Source organism: Lynx canadensis, chromosome B4, assembly GCF_007474595.2.
Source record: "Lynx canadensis isolate LIC74 chromosome B4, mLynCan4.pri.v2, whole genome shotgun sequence".
Taxonomy (NCBI): Eukaryota; Metazoa; Chordata; class Mammalia; order Carnivora; family Felidae; genus Lynx; species Lynx canadensis.
In genome coordinates this window covers 12,769,296-12,783,172 of record NC_044309.1, presented here as the reverse complement: position 1 = coordinate 12,783,172, position 13,877 = coordinate 12,769,296, and the positions used below count along the sequence as shown (strand labels likewise).

General features: G+C 46.0%; 1 protein-coding gene across 2 annotated transcripts in view; it reads left to right on the top strand.

Moving 5' to 3' along the window:
- The window catches only part of FRMD4A (FERM domain containing 4A), a 215,167-nt gene that overhangs the window by 94,774 nt on the left and 106,516 nt on the right, over nt 1-13,877 (top strand). For both annotated transcript variants that reach the window (XM_030323364.1, XM_032593827.1), the window contains exons 6-7: nt 10,392-10,448; nt 11,362-11,384. In XM_030323364.1, the coding sequence (XP_030179224.1) occupies nt 10,392-10,448; nt 11,362-11,384 (80 nt within the window). The remainder of the gene's footprint in view (nt 1-10,391; nt 10,449-11,361; nt 11,385-13,877) is intronic.

The window sequence follows — 13,877 nt, the reverse complement described above, 5'->3', positions numbered from 1 at the left end:
TGGGGGTTTCGCCGAATGGAGGAAAAAGACAGTAACCGCAGGTCCAGGAACTTGCAAATTCCTTCCTTTCTCTAAGCCCGTTTTCTCATTGAAGCATGGAAATGATAATACCGGCCTCAGGTAGCTTACAGACTGAGAGAGTCTCTGAGGGTTTTTGTTTAATGAACGGGAAGGCCCTTGGAGAAAGTTCAGGAATAAAAAGTTGAGCATCGTCCACCAGGTGGCACCCTGGGGCAGTGAATGTCTGGAAGCACCAGTCCCCGGAACTGATTTCCTCAGTTCAACCCGGCGGGAAAATTGGCCCCAGACCGTGCTTGTACAGACACCTGGGTAAAGGTGAGCAAGTTTCTCTCTCGGAGGTGTTCCATTCAGTCCGGATAGAGATGCTTAGCTGGTGCGGAAGGCTGCAGTGCTTATGAATACCATGCTGCTCGAAGACTCTGGGATCAATGGAAAATAGAACAAGAGACCAAATCCCCAGGTTCTTCAGGTGGGGGTAACAGTGCAGCCACGTTTGGGGCCAAGGCACCCGCAGCATCCCCCAGCCTATCGCCTGGGCGGCTCTCTGCCATCCAGAACCCCAGCTGTCTCTTCTCAGGATCCGGACTGGAGCCTGGCTTCCCTGAAGTTTCTATCAGAGACCAAGTAGGGTCATAAGACTGCCTGTCTCCCTCCCATCCATCAGAAATAATATTTTCGTTTGCAGAAATTGGCACTTCGGGCTTATTTTTTTTTTTTAATGTTTATTTATTCTTGAGACAGAGACAGAGCATGAACAGGGGAGGGGCAGAGAGAGAGGGAGACACAGAATCCGAGGCAGGCTCCAGGCTCCGAGCTGTCAGCACAGCACCCGTCGCAGGGCTCGAACCCACGAACCGTGAGATCATGACCTGAGCCAGTCACACGCTTAACCGACTGAGCCACCCAGGCGCCCCCACTTCGGGCTTATTTGAAATGTTCACACGTATCATCTTGTGTGAGCCTCCTGGGTGAGATAGACCCAGAATCTTTAGCTTTCCAGAGAAAGTAACTGATGTCCGGGAGGTTAAGCGACTTACTCAAGGACCAAGGACCAGAAGTGGTGGAACAGACAGGACGGCCAGTTTTGCACACTTGTAACTATGCAAACGCGGGGGGAAGGCCCCGCACGGAGTGTCATTGGAAGTTGCGATCTGGGGCCCCGCACGCCTGGGTTCCCGTCCTAGCTGTGCCCCGCAGTGAATGCAGTGAACGTGCGCGCCTTCTGTGGCGTCCCCAGGCTGAATATCTCCTCTTTGGTTGAACAAGGACATTAAAGGCCCCGACCCACCCCCTTGCTGGGAAGCCAAAGCCGACGAAGCGGGAGTGTAGTTGGTTAGCACTGGGCCAGGCACGTGATGAGCTAGCTCCCACTGTGATAGCACTGTTCACTTGAACCCAGACGCGGGTCGTTCATCTCGGCTGAGAGTTCCTGTGTGCCCCTCGACGCCGCCTCTGGCACTTTGGAGGCCTGGAGGAGCCCGGAGGGCGGTGCCAGATGCTGATAGACATAGTGCGATGCTGATAGACGGGGGCTTCGGTTTACCCAGCGCAAGATTGGTGTTACCTCCCTCCCTGTTTCTTAGGGAATGATCCCTGCAGGGTACCAGAAATCTGAATTGTTCAGATAAATCAACCTGGAGCCTGCCTTGGATTCTGTCCTCTCTCTCTCTCTCTCTCTCTCTCTCTCTCTCTGCCCCTCCCCCACTCGCATTCTGTCTCTGTCTCTCAAGAAATAAAAAATGTTAAAAAAAAAATTTAAAGTCAAGTGGCTTTAAAATTTTTTTTAACGTTTATTTATTTTTGAGAGACAGAGACAGATAGAGCACGAGCAGGGGAGGGGCAGAGAGAGAGGGAGACACAGAATCTGAAACAGGCTCCAGGCTCTGAGCTGTCAGCACAGAGCCCGACGCGGGGCTCGAACCCACAAACCGTGAGATCATGACCTGAGCTGAAGTCGGACGCCCAACCCACTGGCTTTGAATGGCTTTAAATAAGAGACTTATTATGAAAAAAAGCCCACCACCTTCAACAATTTTAGCCGTTCCTTCTGTTTTTTTGCCTATGTCTAAGTAAGCTGGCACGAGGCATTATTCCTTGATTTATCCATTTTGGATTTATTGAATTCCAATTGGGACAGGTGAAGATTAAGGTGTCGTATACAACCACCCACACTTTCTCATTCCCCATTTTCCCAAAATGGCGGTAAGCACAGTTCTGGGTAAAAGCTACAGCCGTTAGCATTACATTATTATGACTAATCCAGGTAGCATTCTATGGTTGTGATTCCCTTTTTTAGACAACCACTTGTCTTACCTAAAGGTAATAACTGCCTTGCTGTTACTTGTTTAGTTTCTATGTACCCATCATTTTTTTCCCAAGAGCTCCTCCGGATTCCCGATGCATGCCCACGTTAATTTCCAAGCGCTTCGGGTGATTCATCCATTCCTCTCTTGAGTTGGGTTTTTGCCGTTGCTTCCTGGGACCTCCCTGTCACCTTCCATCCTCTGACTCCAGTCTGGACCTGGCCTCATCCACAGCCCCCAGCACAGGACCCCCTTACCCATCCTGTCTGTTCGCCACTCAGCTCTGGAGTGGGTCCTCTGTTTCCTGGATCCCAAGTCTTCCTGTGTTTTCTTTTATGCCACTGTTTCACTGGAGAACCTCCTCCAGTAAATCCGGGGAAAGTGCATATAGGAAGTACAGTGTTTGGGTCCTTCCGTATCTGAGAAAGTCTCTCTTCTACTGTTATATCTAACAGATAGTTTGAGTGGATATGGAAATGAACACATCTCTCAGAATATCAAAGGTGTTGCTTCAGAGTTTGCTCTGGGGAAGTCTGCTGTGCTATACGTTGTATGTGGACCCTCTCCCTCTCCCACCATCACCAATGGTATCTTTTAGGATTGCCTCTTTATTCCTCTCCCTCCGAAATTTTAGGATGTCATGCCCTGAAATGGGTCCTTGTAAATCCACGATGCTGTGTATTCAATGGGCACTTCTAGTCTGGAGACTGGTATTCTTTAATTCTGGGAGATTTTTCTGTATTATTTTTTTGATGGTGTCTCCTCTTTTCTCTGTGCTCTCCTTGTGGAACTCTTGCTAATTAGATGCTGGGCAAAGCCTCCTGCTTTGATACCTTGCAGCTCTTATTTTCCATCTCTGTCTTTTTATTCTACTTTCTAGAAGATTTGATCGGTATTATCTTGAGCCTCTATTGGCTTTTTAACTTTTGATACTATGTTTCTAATTTCTAAGACTTCATATTATTTGATCTTTATGTATATATATATTTTAATTATATTTTCCTTTACTATTTTTGAACTCCTTTTGTTTCAACGTCAATTATGCATATTCTGTGACATTTCTGTTTCTTTTTAGTTCTTCCCCCCCCCCCGCCCCCCCATGTATTTATCTTGGTCTCTGTCTTTCATATTGGAGACTTTCTTCAGTTGACTGTTGGTCGTGGTCCGTCCATCTGTAGGTAAGAGTGAGGCACCCAGGTGGAGGTGGTCTGCTGGTGGATGTCCCTGTGGAGTGATCCAGTGGCAGACTGGTTCTTTGAGTAGGAAGCCTGAATGGCAACGTTTGGATGACCTTTCTCGTGGCTCCTTATTCTCTCCAGGGGAGAATCTTCCCACTTCCTGTCTGAGTGCTCATCCTCTACTTCCTGTCTGGTCTCTACTTCCTGTCTGGTCCTCCACTTCCTGCCTGGGTGTGTCCCCCACCTCCAGGATCGGGGAGAAAACACCTCCAGTTGGGGTACAGATTCCCTTCTAATCCTGGCACTTTGGGTGGACCTCATTCCAGCTTCCTGTGCGTCTTCTCCAGAGAACAAACCTCTGATCTCTTTAATAGCAGAAAAGTGAGGAAAGGTGTTTTGTTTTGTTTTGTTCTGTTTGTCATTTTCCCCAAATTAGGAGCCCCACCTTCCTGCCTTCCACTCTTTCTTCACCGGGAGGCCGACGGCCTGACCCTGTGGGTTTCTCTCTCACTTCCTTTTGCTTTGCACTTTACGGTCCCCCTATTTTCTACAAAAATAGCAGGAAAATACAGTCAGAATCAATCCAAGTAGCAGAGGATTAAAATATGGTCATGAGAGAGCAGGGTTCTAATTGTGAACTTTAAGGGGAACAGGAGGAGGTACAGAGTGGGGGTCACTGACACCCCACATAGCCACATGCTTCAACAGCATTTCTCATGTGTTTTAAGTCGCCACGATTACAGGTGGATGATGGAAAGGAAATTTATGACCAGGGGATAGATAAAACTGACTTATAAATGTGTGCCTTTTTTTGTGGAAAACTCCCATGGGAAGTCTACCCTTGATGTTGTGTGTTGCCTGGAAAATCACGCAGGAAAGCAGAGCTCTCCTGCCAAGCTTTCTTTCCAGCCTTCTCTCTCTTTGGATGTGGCTTCCTCTGCCAAACCGAAGAGGCCCATCGACCAGCCCCATGGGAGACAGTGGACTTGTCATACCCAATGGGAGTGATGGGGTGGTTGCGGATTCTGATCTCAGCTTTTGCCCCGCCTTCAGGCTGCAGGATAGAATCCTGCCTTCTCTCCGCTGCTGAAGGGAAATTGCTGTCAAGAGGTCATCACCACAATAATTTTTGAGAGTCTTGCCGGCCACAAGTGCTAGGACACAAAATGTCAGTGTCTTTTTTAATTTTTAAAAAAGAAGGATTCCGATTGATAATACGGGATTGACTATCCACTCTTAAATATGATTGTCACACCGAAGTGCTTGTTCTCAACCCTTATCTTGTCCGCCAGTGATCGCCAAAGAAGCAACCCATCATGTGTATCTAAAGGTGGGCTGCAGTGGGACTCTTTGGGCTGAAGGACAAATTGGCACGAGCATTCTTCAGAGTGAATTTTTATGGTCACCTTCCATGACTGTCACTAAACTAGGCACATACACAATGCTCAGTAAATTGTTTTTCATCAGTTACTTTCCAATCCCAGGGAGCAAGGATTTGCATAGCTCCTGTGAAATGGTCAAGTCTGGTGCCTACATGTACCCACTGGATCATGTCTAAAGAAACTTAAAATTCCTGTTTTATGTGGGCTGCTGGTCTTGCCCCGCCTTCTTCTCTGAGCCGTCCACATAGGTCTGGGAGCTTCACAAATTATTAAAATTTAAATAATCATCCTTGGGGTGCCTTTGCTATGTAGGGCTAAACACCATCACTCTTGTTGAAATTGAAGTAAGTGGTCTTTATCCAAGATCTTCAAAGAGCTTTGCTAATGAACAGATCGTATCGTCTTGTCTGAAGATGAGAGAAACAAAGCCCGCAGTCAGGCCCCACAGGACAAAGGAAGCAACATAAGTATTAGTCTCAGACTTACAGAATCCCAGCCCTTCCTTGTCTTTTCACTTGATGATGGTAGGTTTAGTGTGTGTGTTCCTATGACAGGGGGTGGAAGGAAAGAAGGACAGAGAGGGACTTTTCGTTTTCATTTCTAGTGACAAATTTCACTCTGGCTCACCATCTTGGTGGTTCTCGTGACCTCTAAGAGAGAGTCTCCCCGGGGTCACGATACGGGCCAGAAGCAGAAGGAATCACTGTGCCACAGAGTCAGAGCACGGTGGCCCAGCATGAATGGCCCATACGCCAGTGGGTCATTAGCCAAACAGGAGGGAACTTGACTGATGAAAAACTGGCAAAGGGCTAAGGAAGACGGTTGTGCAAGACCACGTCAGTCCCTTCCTGCACCCCAGCCCCTGTTTGCCTGGGGCGTCATCATGCAGCCATTATGAGTTGTGCAATGAGCCCGGGTGCTTACACAGGCACAGGGAGGCCGGATGTGGCATCGGGACCACTTGGGTGATAGACACACACATGGAGACACGTTTGCATAATGTTCTCTCCTCGTTAGAAAAATACGTCTTACTAAAGATTCCCGTGAATGCCGAACAATGCTGAAGCACAGAGGCAACGTTGTGGGGGTCAGATTGTAAGCACCAGTGAGCCCCAATAAATCCTACAGACAGACAGGATATTTGCAGTGTGTCTTAGGGTTTCTAAATCACCCTCCATTTCCTCACCAAACTCAGTAAAATAATTGGAAAAGAAGTCATTAGCCCCCTTCTACGGAGGAAAACGAAACGGGAGGAGATCCAGTGATTTATTCAGTGTCCCGGAGCTGATGGGGGTGGGGGGTTGGAACTAGAACCTGGAACTTTCTTTTTTTTTTTTTTTTAGAGTGTCACTTTTAAATTTTTTTTTTTTCAACGTTTATTTATTTTTGGGACAGAGAGAGACAGAGCATGAACGGGGGAGGGGCAGAGAGAGAGGGAGACACAGAATCGGAAACAGGCTCCAGGCTCCGAGCCATCAGCCCAGAGCCTGACGCGGGGCTCGAACTCACGGACCGCGAGATCGTGACCTGGCTGAAGTCGGAGGCTTAACCGACTGCGCCACCCAGGCGCCCCGAACCTGGAACTTTCTAGTGAGAGTAGAAGTGATCTTTTTTTTTTTAAATTTTTTTTTTTCAACGTTTATTTATTTTGGGGACAGAGAGAGACAGAGCATGAACGGGGGAGGGGCAGAGAGAGAGGGAGACACAGAATCGGAAACAGGCTCCAGGCTCTGAGCCATCAGCCCAGAGCCCGACGCGGGGCTCGAACTCCCGGACCGCGAGATCGTGACCTGGCTGAAGTCGGACGCTTAACTGACTGCGCCACCCAGGCGCCCCGAGAGTAGAAGTGATCTTAAGGAGAGTGGCAAGAACCAAACTCCTCAGTCATTTTGTGGTGAGGAGAGAGGTGGTAGTGGTGGGCGAGCCCTGCAGATTGTTCTGGATGGACCTGGCAATGGATCGTCCTCCCTGAAATCTTATCAGCCTACCATATGGTTGTTAGTCACGTTTTCTGTTATATTGAGCGTATTAATCTCACGCGAAAGTTGGAATTTCTGTCATTGCCGACGACGGAGGAATGCTTTTCGTTAAGATCCGGGGTTGTGTAAAGACCCCCACCAAGTCCCTTGGAGCACGGGGGTCGTGAAGAGGTCCTCCAGTTCTCGGCACTTTTGGAGAACCTCACACCTGCCGCCCGGGGTTCTCGTGGGGCTATTTACTTGGAACTCTTGGAGACCCACAGATGGAAATCTTTCTGAGAATATTGTTAACCGTGACGCTGCTGATACATGACCCCGGGCCTCTTCCTTGAGCTCCTGAGTCACCTGGGATAAAACAATGCGGAGTGGGAGGAAGCGGGCCATCCTCCCCAACCCTGCTCTGAGCACACACGCGCACACCTGCGGGCGGTCACGTTTTGTCTTTCCGGGGCATTCTTCAAAAGATCAGAGAAAGCCGGACACGTTATTCAGTAGTAGGTGAAGCAGGTGCCCTCCTCCTTTCCCCTGTCGTCCTCTTCTAGGGAAAACCCTGCACCCCAGGAGAGTGTGTGGTTTTCACCTGCCCTCTCTGTGGTCTCATTCAGTTTATTTTCTCTGCGTGAGCAGAAAGATCGCACCTCTGGATTGCCAAAGAAAGACCTTCCTCTGCCTTCTCTACCCTTCTTCCCCCTACAGGTACATTTTCATTTAGCGGATGAGTCACATCATGAACTAAAAGCTTGTGTTCACACTTAAAAGGGCTGTTCCTGATGGCTGGTTTTGAGTCGCACGCTAGATAAGCCTCTCCTCGAATGTTAACGATTAGCCCACCATCGACCATTAGCTGCAACACGGGTGTAAATGTTTGACAGGAGAGCACACAGAGCGTGCGGGGGCCAGCGCCCGTGAGCGTGCAGGAAGTCAGTCGGTGGGAATGGAAAGGAACATAGCGCATGTGGAAGCGGTCCGCCGTGGAAACCCTGGACAGTGTTTCTGTTAAGTCATTTGTACATTGTTAAATGATTTACATTCTGATGGGATCTGGTAATCCCAGAACGGCAATTCCACACATTCCTCTGTATCCCGACCCTGACAGTCTATATCAATTACAGCGGCCGTAAAGCTCTCTCAGCTGGTTAAGCATAAAGAATTATTGTGCCCGATCCTTCCATATGGTCTCCTTGGTTCTCTTAGCCCACACTTGTAAGGTCGTTCGGTGGCAAATATTATTATCCGTCTTTGAAATCACTAAGCCTTTTGAAAGAGCCCAAATGATATCCCTCCCTCGAAAGATACAGGCTTGCTCGAGCGCATTGTTTTGAATTCCAGGGTCCAGTTGTGGACCACAAAAGAAACTCATTAGAAAATCCATGAATCAGAGTTTGGTTTATAATTCGAGTGAAAAATAACTCTAGTTTTGGCTAACTTCAGTGATAGATATGGTTCCAAGAATATGTTGGCTGACACCGAGTCCTTACTTTTTTTAGTCGAAATGTAATTGACACATAATATTGTATTAGTTTCACGTGTACAACATAATGGCCCGATATTTGTACATTACCGTCCGTCCACATAGACATTTATTTCCTTGTGTTGAGAAGTTCCAAGATCTGCTTCTCTTAGCAACCTTCAAATATACAGTAACTATACCTCTTAGCAACCTTCAAATCTACAATGACTATAGTCACAATGCTGTACATTATATCCTCAGAACTTATTTATAAACTGAAAGCTTTTACTTTTTGGCCCCTTTCACCTTTCCCCCCCCTCCACCGCCGGCAACAACCAGTCTGTTCTCTGTATCTACAAATTTGAATTTTCTTTCTTTCTTTTACATTCTGTGTATCAGCACTATCATTCAGTAATGTCTTTCTCTGTCTGACTTACCTCACTTAGCATAATGCCCTCAAGATCTATCTATATTGTGACAAATGGCAAGATTTCATTCTTTTTTATGGCTGAGTAATACTCTATTACACACACACACACACACACAGACACCACACTTTTTTTTTTCAAAATTTTATTTAAATTCTAGTTAGTAAATAAATAAAATAAATTTCTAGTTAGTTAACATATAGTGTAACACTGGTTTCAAGGGCAGAACTTAGTGATTCATCACTTACGTACAATGCCCAGTGCTTATACAACGTTTTCTTTATCCATTCACCCATTGATGGACACAGGCTGTGTCCATGTTTACAACTAGCTGTTGTAGCGAACAAGGCATGCAGACATCTTTTTGAGTTGGTTTCATTTCCCTTGGACCCGTCACCAGAAGTGGAATTTCTGGATCACATGATCTGCGATAGTTCTATTTTTAAATTTTTGAGGAACCTTCATTCTGTTTTCCACAGTGGCTGTACCAGTTTATGCTCACCCCCCCCCACCCCCAGTGCACGAGGGTTCCCTCTTCTCCACCTGCTCTCCAACACGTGCTATTTCTTGTCTTTTTAATGGTAGCCATTCTGACAAGCACCAGCTGATACCTCCTGAGTCCCTGTTGACTCAGGGGCACTCACGCACTCAGGGAGGTCCCTTGCCGGACAAGAGGTTGGGGGATTGTTTCTGGTCTCCTCACGGCCACTAAGGCCTTGTGACTTGGGGAGAGTCCCTTGACATTTCTGGATTTCTGTTCTCAGTGAAAGCAGAGAGGACTGGGCTTGGAGACGACGGATGTTTATTACCTTGACCATAGTGATGGTGTCACAACGTTTGCATACGTCCAACGTCATCAAATTGTGTGCACTAAATGTGCAATTTTTTCTGTGTATCAGTTACACCTCAAAAAGCTGCTTAGAAAATGGATATGAACTATATGCATATTGAAAAATACGTATATGAGATTTTTTTCAAAAACCAAGGACAGGTTTATACCCTTTTAAGACCATATCCTTAGATCATGATTAAATATTTAGGGGAAGAAGTAAAAGGAAAGAAGCGTTTTTAAACTTAGACTCTGTGGCAGTGCTGGCCAGTAGAACTTTCTACAAGGACAAAAGTGGTCCGTACCTGCTCTGACCCCATGGTAGCCAGCCGCTGCATCGAACTGTTGAGTGCATAAAAGCAATGAGGGCATTGTAATGAGAAACTGTATTTTTAATTTTTATCTAACTTTAATTTAAAGAGTCACAATCCCATTATGACTTTTTTCTTTTCCATAAAGCCTTACTCCTGGTCCCAAAGTCAAGTTCACCAAGAAATCACCATTGGTTATCAAGTAACCTTACGCCACTGATGAATCAGATTCACAGATTTGTAACATTTCCCTAATTTCTCATCAAGATTTAAAGCTTTGAGTTGACTGGGGAGATCCAGGACCACTGGGGTCCGCCTCTGGCTAAAAGCTGCGAATAGAATGTCGGGAATCATTTAGGGCCAAGTAATTCGGCACAGAGATATTCTCTGAGCGTTTGAGATTCTGGGAAACAGCTGAAAAAAAAGAGAGCAGATCTTTTTTTAGGAGATGTCCTAAAGAAATCCTGTTAAAGGACCAAACTTACCTTTCTTTTTGGTTTGTCCCTCTAGGAGCTGATCGATGTTGACAGTGAAGTGGTGTTTGAATTAGCCTCCTATATTTTACAGGTGAGTTGTCCTGTCCTCATCTGGCTGTCCCAGAGCCATACGCAGTAGAGACGGGAGTAAGATTGAGCACACCCAGCAGGCTGCCATATTCACTACCTATTTGTCATCTTAATTATTTATGACACTAATAGGAAGGAGCTACACCATGGCAGTCAATAGAGGCTTCTGGCCTTCCAGAATTTTAAGACAGGGTCTCTCTGCAAAGGAAAATTGTGTGTATCACTTGAGCCTGGGGGAAACAAGGATCGTTCAGTAACTCCCTTTTCTTCAGGGTTAGTGCCCTCCCCCACTCTGGAGAAAGCCCAGTAAATAGCAAGATTTAACTGCCAAGAGAATCATTGCACATCCTATGGAAAGACAAGGAACGGACAGGCCTTTCACTTATGGGTAAAAGAGGTATTAATGAAAATCGGCAGCAATGACAGTTTTAGTAACGCTGGCAAGATGAATTAGAAGGACGGCATTCATTTATTTCTTCCACAAAGATTTCTTAAACAACTGTTATATTCAAGATTCCTTGAAGGTTCCACGGCCCCTTCTTAGGATGACCAGGAAAGAGCCCACAATACAAAACAAGTAACATAAGACACTAAGCATTTCTACCCAGACACATGTTCAGATCCGGAATCCTCAATCCAGAAGAAGGTAGACCAGGGTCCAGAGGTAGAAACTTGCATTTTGTTGTTATGAATCACTTTCTTTATGTATAACTTTCTAAAGTTTAATTTTGTGTCTCATATTCATGTGGCAAATGCATGGTCCTTGCCCCATTGTCTTCCTATAGCAGATAGGACAGCAGCAGTAGTAAGCTGAGCTTACTCAGTAGAGGAGTGGTCATGACGGTGGAATGTATTTAAAAGTCTGGAACACGGTACAGGAATGTTTCATTGACGTTGAATTTTTTCTTCTACAGGAGGCAAAGGGAGATTTTTCTAGGTGAGTTTACAAAAGGATTTGTTTTCTTACTGTGCTCTGTTAATCTTTATTAAAAGAAACTATTCTTTCTATACTTTGTAGGAGGGCAGTGCTTTAATGTTAGATATTAACGAGGAGTGCCTGGATGGCTCAGTCAGTTGGGTGGCCGACTTCGGCTCAGGTCATGATTTTGCGGTTCGTGAGATCGAGCCCGGTGTCGGGCTCTGTGCTGACAGCTCGGAGCCTGGAGCCTGTTTCGGATTCTGTGTCTCCCTCTCTCTCTGCCCCTCCCCTGCTGATGCTCTGTCTCTCTCTCAAAAGTAAATAAATGTTAAACAAAATTATTTAAAAAATTAAAAATATATATATATATTAATGATGAGAGCCACCTCTCAACTTGTCAATTGAAACAGACGTATCGGGCAGAGGAAACATAGTAACGGCAAGGAGGATGTTCTGTACTAAATGAAAAGCCTAGAGATCACTAAAGCAGAGATCAGCACCCACTGTCACACATGGCCACTAGTGAGGTTTGTCAGCTGGAACCTAGAGCCTGAAGCCACCACTCTGGTGTGAACAGGGCTTTAGATTATCCCGCAATGTGGACATTTTTTCTCTCTCTCCGTTTTAGTCTCCTGCTCCTCCAAAGGATGAAATGCTATCCCATAGGGAGATTTCCTTCCTGAAAGTATCTCGGTTCCCCACTTCTACTTTTCTTCCCTCTCTAGATATTCCATTGGAGAGAATGTAAACACTTAACCACCGGGGACACTGTGCACTGGTTATTAACTTGTGGAACTGTCAGCTTCTCAGTGCCGTTCATTTCCTGAAGCTTTGCCCATTGACCAGCGTGATTGAATCGCCTCTCATTTTCTCATGATCTTTAGTGGAGCCCTCAGAGTAGGGAGTTGTAGACATCCACCAACGGACTGTCTGCTCAAAGACAGACATTATTCCAGGCATTCTGCTTTCTTGAACTCCCCGAGAGATGTCTGGGATAGCCCATATTTTAGAATCAAGGTCTAAATGTACAAGAAAACAGTGTCTGGGCATAGCATTCTGACTCATCAATAGGAAATACGCAAAATTGGTATTAAAATTAAGAAACACTGGGGCGCCTGGGTGGCTCAGTCAGTTGAGCGTCCGACTTCGGCTCAGGTCATGGTCTCACGGTTTGTGAGTTCGAGCTCCGCGTCGGGCTCTATGCTGACAGCTCAGAGCCTGGACCCTGCTTTGGATTCTGTATCTCCCTCTCTCTTTGCCCCTCCCCTGCTTGCACTCTGTCTCTCTCTCTCTCTCTCTTTCAAAAATAAATAAACATTACAATTTTTTTGTTTGTTTTTAAATCGTTATTAGAAGATTCTAACATCTGGGGTGCCTGAGTGGCTCAGTTGGTTAAGTATCCATCCACCTTCGGCTCAGGTCATGATCTCACGGTCCGTGAGTTCGAGCCCCGCGCTGGGCTCTGTGCTGACAGCTCGGAGCCTGGAGCCTGCTTCAGATTCTGTGTCTCCCTCTCTATGCCCCTCCCCTGGTCGCTCGCTCTCTCTCTCTCTCTCTCTCTCTCAAATATAGATAAACATTAAAAAAATTTTTTTTAAAGAAACACAAATCCTGACTCTACTCCATGATGGGACTTGTATGTTTTCTCATGCTTTGGCAGATTTGATCTAAACTACTTCAGTTAGTGCCTTACCTGTACTTGTCTAGATTTGTCAAGTTCATGCGGCCTGGTTTGTGAAGCCTTCGCTGTTTTCTCTTTGGTCTCCATGTGCATATCTAAAGCTTTGTAACAAAGCCTGAGGTGTATGTTCTCATTCCGATATCTCAGCAAAAGCAAAAAACGTAGTTTATGATTTAAAACAAGGGTCAGTTTGGGGTGCCTGGGTGGCTCAGTCAGTTAAGCGTCTGACTTCAGCTCAGGTCATGATCTCACGGTTTGTGGGTTCAAGCCCCGCGTCGGGCTCTGTGCTGACTGCTCAGAGCCTGGAGCCTGCTTTGGATTCTGTGTCTCCCTCTCTCTCTGCCCCTCCCCTGTTCGTGCTTTGTTTCTCTCTGTCTCTCAAAAATAAGTAAATGTTAAAAAAAAAAAGGGGGGGGGTAAGCCAACATTTTCTGTAAAGGGCCAGATGGTAACTAATCTTGGGTTTTGCAGGCCATAGAGTCTCTGCTGTAATTACTCAGCTCTCCCTTTGTAAGTGCAAAAGGAGCCATAGACAACAGGTAAATACAGGAGTATAGCAGTGTTCCAATAAAACTTTATTTATAGACTTGGAAATTTGAATCTTGTATACATTTTCTTGTATCCTGATATACTGTTCTTTTGAATTGTTTGTTTTCTAACCATTTAAAGAATATAAAAGCCATTCTTAGCTCATGGGCCATACAAAAACCAGCAGAGGGCTGGTGGGTTGCAGTGTGCTTACCCCTGATTCTAAAATTAGTCCCTTCAGCCCAGTTTGAATATTTGCATAAGGAGACCTCCAGGCCCCTTGTGTTTAGGCTTCCCAAGTT